Genomic DNA, 8,491 nt, shown 5'->3' with positions numbered 1-8,491 from the left:
ATGAAAAATACAAATGACTTCGTGGATAGAGCACTGGCCCTGGAGTCAGGAGTACCTGAGTTCAAATCCAGCCTCAGACACTTAACACTTACTAGCTGTGTGACCTTGGGCAAGTCACTTAACCCCAATTGCCTCACTAAAAAAAAAAAAAAAAAAAGAAATACAAATGACTTCAAGGTCAATGGATGGATGCTTGGTGAGTAAGGAAGATGCAAGCCACACTTGGTGCATATATTGGTTATTATTGGGAACCAGCAGATATGAAGAATTAAAAGATTTAGGGGCACCTAGGTGCCATAGTGGATAGAGCACCGGCCCTGGATTCGGGAGGACCTGAGTTCAAATTCGGCCTCTGGCACTTAACACTTACTAGCTGTGTGACCCTGGGCAAGTCACTTAATCCCAATTGCCTCGGCCTCGGGTCGGCCCCCCCCCCCCCATTAAAAGATTTAAAGGAAGGATTTTGATTGGTTGATTAGATGTCCATGGGAGGACTTAAGGATATAAAATAATCACATAGGACAACAAGTCATGGATGGTTTACAATTTGCATAAGTTCTGGGAGTATCGGCATCAATGAAATGAATCCATAAAAAGTAGCGTTTAAATAAATTATTAAAAGTCATTAAGATGATTGTTTTTAAAAACTTATTTGCTATTGTTACAGGCACTAGTTTTGGGCAAGCATTATTTGTTAATATTTATACCAGCAAAGGATTGACGTGACTCTTAACTTCTCAAGGTCTCAGGTTGAGTGGTAGAGAAAGCAGGGAGAGAGCTTCAGCATGACTGCTGAGCAGGAGAAAAGCCCCCAAAGACCTAGAAGACCCAGAAGCTCTACGGGGTGAGGGGGGTCTTCTAAGGGTGTGGAATCGAGACCTTGAGACCTGATCCGGGTGCTTATTTCTCCCTCCCTGCCTTTCACTGCAGCTTTCTGTGGGCGTGGGAAGATGTGAGAATTGTGTGCCCCTAAGGTATTTCAAAATACTTCTTAGCCTACAATTACTCATCGGTTTACTTTTTTTCTTTATTTAGTGAGGCAATTGGGGTTAAGCGACTTGCCCAGGGTCACACAACTAGTAGGTGTGAAGTGTCTGAGGCCGGATTTGAACTCCGGGGCCGGTGCTCTATCCACTGAGCCACCTAGCTGCCCCAATAATTGATTTGTCTGCCTCAAGTCACTCCTCACTTCAACCCATTCTTTGCTTTTTTTTTTTTTTTTTTTTTTTTTTTTTGGTGAGGCAATTGGGGTTAAATGACTTGCCCAGGGTCACACAGCTAGTAGGTGTGAAGTGTCTGAGGCCGGATTTGAACTCCAGTACTCCTGAATGCAGGGCCGGTGCCCTATCCACTGCGCCACCTAGCTGCCCCTCGTCGGTTTACACTCAATGACAATCAAAACAGCCAAAAGGGGGCGGGAGGCACAATGAATTAAGGAACCCCTGGCATTAAATGCAGTTCTATCCTTCCAGCCACATTCTGCAAAGTACTACTTCCCCCAATGCTGTTAATCACGCACTATTTCCTGGGGGTGGTTTAGAGGGGGCTCTAAGCACTCCGGGAATTGGGTGAGCATAGTTTACACTGTCCAAGACCCCGGCTGAATTTGGGATCAGAATAAGATGCATTCCAAATGAATCACTAAACAATATGGAGATATCGACTAGCCCAAGGCAGCGGCGAGCAGGACTCTCATAACGTCCAGCGCGTCAGGGTGTAGATGCAGTTGCGGAAACCGACCTAGCACTTTGGGGGCGGGGCCAGCAGACGTCCGCTGAAGGCCCTTCAGTAAAGTAGGGAGGAAGGAGGACGGGCCAAATTCCGCGGCTCTCCCCACACTTGAGATGGCCTCGAGGGAACAGAAAAGGCGAACGAGGCTGGAGGAGCTCTAAATCAGTTCCGAAGATCAAAAATCCTCCTGTGTGCTTACTTTGGGAGCATTGCGCCTCCTTTGCCCAGCTGGAGTTCCTATTGGCCTCCCGAATTGGAGACCCGCCCTCCCAGAGCCTGTCTACTCCCGGATTTTTGATTGACAGGTAAGATGGACCAGTAGTGGGCAAGAGGCCGCGGCTCGACCCAATACGAAGGGATTTCGGTCGTGGCGCGCGGAGTTTGAGTAGCCTTACGTCTTGATGACGGCTGTGGGTGCTCGGAGGAAGGGGCGTGAGCCTCCGCGGCCGAGTCGGAGAACGGACTCGAGCCTAGACGGTTGGATCAAGTTTGAGCGCTCGGTTCCGAGCGGCCTCTTGAGGGGCCGAGCGTAGCAAGAGGTGAGTGAGGCGGCGCCGGGCCGAGAGTGCCCGTGGAGGCCCTGCTTTCTTCCGGCTCCTTCCCCGAGGTGTTCACCGAACCCCGGAAGCTGAGGCGCGGGGCTAAGCGAGGGGGAAGCGGAGGAGTCCTTGGGGCCCGGCCCAATCCCGAAGCAGGCCGGGCCAGCGGCGCTCGCTGAAAGGCCACTAATGTAGCCTTGGTTTCAAACCTCTTCGGTAGAATGACCTAGATTTAACCAACCACATCACTCCTTTATTTTCTAATTCTTTATTAAGTCGTTTTTCAGTTGTCTGACTCTTCTGAGGCAAACGGCGTTGAGTGACTTGTCCAGGGTCACACAGCTAGTAAGTGTCCGAGGTCGAATTCGGGCTTAAACTCGGGTCCTCGATCCACCGCCCTCGGGAGTTGCCTTTGAGGCAGGAAGATGGGTTCAAATCGGGCCTCTCGGGGTTGCTGGCTATTTGTTTCCCTGCCCTGGGGTTACACCGTATGACAAGAAAGACCAACCTCCTGCTCTCTGGGAGCTTCCAGTCTTCAATGACCTCGGACCCTAAACAACTGTTGTTTAAATGCTAACTACAGTAGGCGCTTACAAAGACTCGGTGGCGGCTGCGACTCAGGAAAACGTAGAAAGTTGAACGGGCTTGTTCTCCCCATCAGCTTGATACGTTTACATGAAGGAGCCTCTGTCCAGCACTTTATTAACCGGTTGACTTTGGTCATAAAGAAAACAAATACTAGGTTGGGGGGAGGGGCAACACCACCAGCTCTTGGTATTCAGAAAGTCCTCGTGAAGGTTGGCATTTAAGCCAAACTTTTCAGGAAACTAGGGATTCTGGGGGGGGCAGTGGCCAGGAAGAAGTGAATTCCAGACATGGTGAGTAGCCCTAGCAAAGGAAAGGAGAAGAGGAGATGTGGTGTGGAATGGTATAATAAGATTGGTTGGGATCAGGTTTAAAGGTCTTTTAAGGCCAGAATTTATACTGGACAAGCAGAAGTAATAGCCCCTGGAATTGGAGTATGTGGGGTGAAAAGTATCACTTTAGCAGCTTGATATGTGTTGGAAACGGGAGAGAATTCAAACATGGATGCCAATTAGGATGTCCTTTGTCTAAATAAGTGATCAGGGGTTGAGCTTGGGAGATGGATGCCAGTGGACACAAGGGGCAACAAATGGAGTAATTTGACAAGATTTGCCAACTACTTGGCTACATGAGGGGTGTGAAGAGTGAGGAGTAAGTGAAATGACTGAACTTTCAAACCTATACTAAGGCTTTTGGGACATCCTATGTAGATTTAGAATTTCGACACCCAGAGATGATAATTCAACTTATCTGAATTGATGAAGTCAAGGCTAGAGTGACTATAGAGAGTTGTACCTAGGCTTTTGGTGTATCCACAGGGGTTATAATGTAGATAATGATGTAGCAAAAGAGGTTAAGAAGGATTGGTTAGACAGGAAGGAAAACCAAGAGACTAATTTCATGAAAACCCAAACAGGAGAGAGTATCCCTTCAGGTGGATAGGATGATTAACAGGGTTGAAGGATGCAGAGAGGTCAAGGATTGGGGAAGCTAGGTGGCAAAGTAGATAAAGCACTGGCCCTGGATTCAGGAGGACCTCAGTTCAAATCTGGTCTCAGACACTTGACACTTACTACCTGCGTGACCCTGGCCAAGTCACTTAACCCTCATTGCCCCGATGCAACCCCCCCCCCCCAAAAAAAAAAAAAGGTCAAGGATTAAGATGAAGAAATGACCATCAGATTTGTTATTTAAGAGATAATTGGTAATTTTGGAGTGCAGTTTTAGTGGAGTGTTGAAGTTGGAAGTAGTAAAGGGGTTGAGGAGGAAGTATAGGTAAGGAAATTATTCAGTTTTTTCTCAGAGTTTGGCCATGAGAAGGAAGAGACACAATTGATGGAGGGAATGTTAGGATCAAGTGAGGGTTTTTTAAGGATCCAGAGGGACTTTGATTTGTTTGTAGACGTTGGGAAAGACCTTTACTTCAGAAAATATCAGTTTGACAGCTGTGTGGCTTAACAAGAAATCCCATTAACACAGTCTTGGAAAGCCTGAAAAGAAATTATATCCTGAAGTAAAAGTCTAAATTTGAAATATTCAGCAAGAAAACAATTAGTGCATTGGGAAAACCTAATCTAGACTTTAAAAACTTCCTAAAGGTTAGAGCTATCTGAAAGTGTAATGAGTGTTATGTCTCTGGAAGGTGGTTTGGTGGTTATCTGAATGACCTATGCTGTTAGAATTGACTCTTGTTCATTTGAATTAGACCAGATGGATTTTAAGGCCCCTTCCAACTCAGAGGCCCTTGATTCCATAAATTCAGAAGTAGTAACCATCAGCTTGGAGAGCTAATGAAGTTCTAGGGGTTTGCAGACAGTTGGCCTATATATAAGTTCCAACTAAAATATAATTCTCTCTTTGAATACACCACCACTAAGACAGTGAACTTACCTATTTCTGGCACATATCTTCCAACAACCTTCTTCCTCCCAGAATAAATAATTCTTGTTGAGGATACAGTTGTTGGTGTTGTGTTTGGGTTCCTGCTTCATGTACTTTAACACAATTTCTGTGCCAATTTCTTCCTCTTATACCATCACAAAGTCTCAAATTTTCCCACATATTTGTCTTTTTTATTTCCAGTTTGTGAATAATATTTCCATTTTTTTTTTCTGGGTACAGTGCTTTATTGAACTTCTGTTCTACCATTTCAGTTTAAATGTCTCTCATGTTGAATCTCCTCAGACAGCTCCTGGAATATTTGGGTGTCCCCATAGAACAGGTAAATATATTTTACTAGACAAATTACTTCATCGTACTTGTCTTCAAGTTGTTTTAGGTGAATTTTAAATATAAACATTTAAGGCAACATTTAAATTTCTCATTAAGTAGGAAGAATACACATTGCTAGGTATATAATTTTCCCTTCTTCTACCCTTTCATTTAAGAACTGATGTGCCCCAAACTTCTAGCTTCACCTGTGAACACAGAAATTAAAGAACAAAAAACTTAATCTACCTTTGAGGAATTTTTTTAATAAGATAGTTTGGTCAAAAAGATAAGATACATATAAGATAATATGTAAGCAAGTATGACGGGGAGGAATTGATTGGGATACGGTAATAACATGAGCAAAAGCCATGTCATTTGTCAGCAATGATTTATTGAGTACCTATTGTGCTTAAGTAAGCAGATGATTCAGAAAATTTGTAGGACAATCACAGTCCTCAAGGAATTTATAGTGTAGTATCAGCAAGCATCTATAAAGTGCCTACTTTGTGCAGGGTACTCTTCTGGGGTTGCAAAGACAGAAGGTTAATTTTCTATTCTCAATGAGCTTATATTTTTCATGGGGTCATATGCATACATACAAGTACATACAAAATAAGGTAATTTTGCTGACCAAGTTACAAACATCCAAGGAGATCAGGAAAGGCTTAAATACAAGGCAGTGCTTGACCATAGGATCATGGATTTAGAGCTCTATGGGACTTGAGTCATCTAGTCCAAATCTCTCATTTTACTGATGAGGAAACAGGCCTAGAGAGTTTTAAGTGCCTTGCCATGGTCACATAAATAATAAATACCAAAGGGATATTTGAACCCCTTGTTCTCATGCCTAAACTATTGCTTTTTCTGGCCTTGAGCTGAACCTTGAAGGAAACTAGGAATTCTAAGAAGCAGAAATAAGGAGGAAATGAATTCTAGGCAGCTAGGGGACTTAGTGATTACAGTGCTGGGTCTAGAGGCCAGAAGCATTGACTCAGAACTTCAGATCCTGCCTCAGAAGCTTACTGTGTGACCCTGAGTAAGTCACTTAACCTCTGCTTGCCTCAGTTTTTTAAAAGGTAAAATGGGACTAATAGCACGTACATAGCTCACAGAGTTGTTTTGATGATCAAATGAGATAGTATTTATAAAGCATTTAATGAAGTGCCTGGCACATAGTAGCTGCTTAATAAATGGTAAAAAATTTTTCCATAATGATAATTGTTGTCTATTCTTTTCATGGGGCTTTGGGAACAGTTCACACCAATATGGGAAGCTCATGCAAATGGTCGAAGTATTGTTCGAGTTATAGTGACACGTTTACCTTCAAATCTTTTTTCAAGAACTGACTTGTACCAGATATGGTCCACTGTAAGTAAATATCAGCTTTTCTTTGTTAGTGGCCGAAAGCTCTTTCTGGATTGATATTCAATTTTCTCATCTTTGTTTATATGTAATTTTATTTTGTTTTGATTTTTAAAAGTTTTTTTATTTTCAGTTCCAGATTCTCTCCCCTCCACTCCTCCCATCCACTGAGAAGGCAAGAAATATGAAGCCCTTTATACACAAGAAACCATGCAAAACATTTCCATATTGGCCACATTATGATAGCAAGAAAGATAAAGGAGGAAAAAAATAATGCTTTAATTTTCACTCAGAGTTCTATCAGTTATCTGTCTGGAGGTGGATAGCAGTTTTCATCATGAGTTCTTTGGAACTGTTGTGTACTGTGTATTGACCGGAGTACCCAAGTTTTCTACAGTTGATCATCATAACATTGCTGTTATTGTTACATAATGTTCTTTTATTGCTGCTCACTTCACTTTTCATCAGTTCATATGTCCTCATTTTTTCAGAAAACATCCTCTTTATAATTTCTTACATTACAGTAGTAGTATTCCACTACAATCATATACCACAGTTTGCTTAGCTATTCCCCAAATAATGGGCATCTCCTCAGCTTCCAATTCTTTGCTACCACTGAAAGAACTGCTATAAATATTTTTGTACAGATAGGTCCTTTCCCTTTTCTTTGATCCATTTGGGATACAGACCTAGTAATTGTATTGCTAAGTTAAAGGGTATGCACTGTTTTATATTTGGCTATAGTTATAAATTGTTCTCCAGAATGGTTGGACCAGTTCACAGCTTCTACCCTCACTTCCCCTCCATCATTTGTCATTTTTCATTTCCTGTCACATTATAGAACCTGATGGGTGTGAGGTAGTACCTCAGTTTTAATTTGCATAGCTCTAATTAGTAGTAATTTAGAGCATTTTTTTCATATAGCTATAGCTTTTATTTTGAAAACTGCCTATTAACATCCTTTGATCATTTATTAGTTAGGGAATGGCTCTTTATTTATCTATACATTCATTCATTCATTTATTTTTTTCTGGGCCAATGAGGGTTAAGTGATTTGCCCAGTGTCACACACCTAGTACATGTCAAGTGTCTGAGGCCGGATTTGAACTCAGGTACTCCTGAATCCAGGGCCAGTGCTTTATCCACTGTGCCACCTAGATACCCTCATATGGCTTTTATTTTTAAAAATTTTTTATAAAATTGAAAAAGATGAACTATCAGAGAAACTTGATGCAGATTTTTTCCTCTGGTATCCTCCTTTCCTTTTTATTTTATTTTTATTTTAAAAAAATTTTTCTTTTTTTTCTTTTTGGTGAGGCAGTTGGGGTTAAGTGACTTGCCTAGGGTCACACAGCTAGTAATTGTTAAGTGTCTGAGGCTGGATTTGAACTCAGGTCCTCCTGAATCCAGGGCCGGTGCTCTATCCACTGCACCACCTAGCTGCTCCTATCCTCCTTTCCTTTTAATTTTCACTGCATTAATTTTGTTTGGATAAAACTTTTAAAACTTTTTTTTTTCCTGTTAATAGTATTTTATTTTTTTTCCCCATTTACATGTAAAGATAGTTTTCAATTGACCAGAGTCACACAGCTAGTAAGTGTCAAGTGTCTGCAGTCAAATTTGAACTTAGGTCCTCTTGAATCCAGGGCAGGTGCTTTATCCACTGTGCCACCTAGCTGTCCCCATCACCATTCTTTTTTTTTTTTTTTGGGGGGGGTGGCAGGCAATGAGGGTTAAGTGACTTGCCCAGGGTCACACAGCTAGTAAGTATCAAGTGTCTGAGGCCAGATTTGAACTCAGGTCCTCCTGAATCCAGGGCCAGTGCTTTATCCACTGTGCCACCTAGCTGTCCCCACCATTCATTTTTATAAGATTTTCGAGTTCCAAATTTTTCTCCCTCTCTTCCCTAGCCCCTCTGTAAGACAGCAAGCAATCTGATATAGGCTATACATGTACAGTCTGTTAAAACAAATTTCCATAGTCTTGTTGTGAAAGAAGAATCAGAACAAAAGGAAAAAAAACAAGAGAAAAAAATACACAAAAAAAGTAAAAATAGTACAATT

The 8,491-nt window shown here is 42.0% G+C and overlaps 1 protein-coding gene across 2 annotated transcripts in view; it reads left to right on the top strand.

Moving 5' to 3' along the window:
- Positions 1-2,131: 2,131 nt before the first annotated feature.
- MTFR2 (mitochondrial fission regulator 2) overlaps positions 2,132-8,491 on the top strand; it is a 42,733-nt gene continuing 36,373 nt past the window's right edge. Inside the window, exons 1-3 of one of the 2 annotated variants that reach the window (XM_043962427.1) lie at positions 2,132-2,270; positions 5,009-5,076; positions 6,321-6,434. In XM_043962427.1, coding sequence (XP_043818362.1) covers positions 5,014-5,076; positions 6,321-6,434 — 177 coding nt within the window. In that variant the 5' untranslated portion in view covers positions 2,132-2,270; positions 5,009-5,013. Of the gene's footprint in view, positions 2,271-2,394; positions 3,149-5,008; positions 5,077-6,320; positions 6,435-8,491 lie in introns of those variants that run through there. The other variant, XM_043962428.1, reaches the window with a different exon arrangement.

The sequence above is a fragment of the Dromiciops gliroides genome, chromosome 4, assembly GCF_019393635.1.
Source record: "Dromiciops gliroides isolate mDroGli1 chromosome 4, mDroGli1.pri, whole genome shotgun sequence".
NCBI lineage: Eukaryota > Metazoa > Chordata > Mammalia > Microbiotheria > Microbiotheriidae > Dromiciops > Dromiciops gliroides.
Note: the sequence above shows the minus strand (reverse complement) of the source record. Positions and strands in the feature narration are given on the sequence as shown.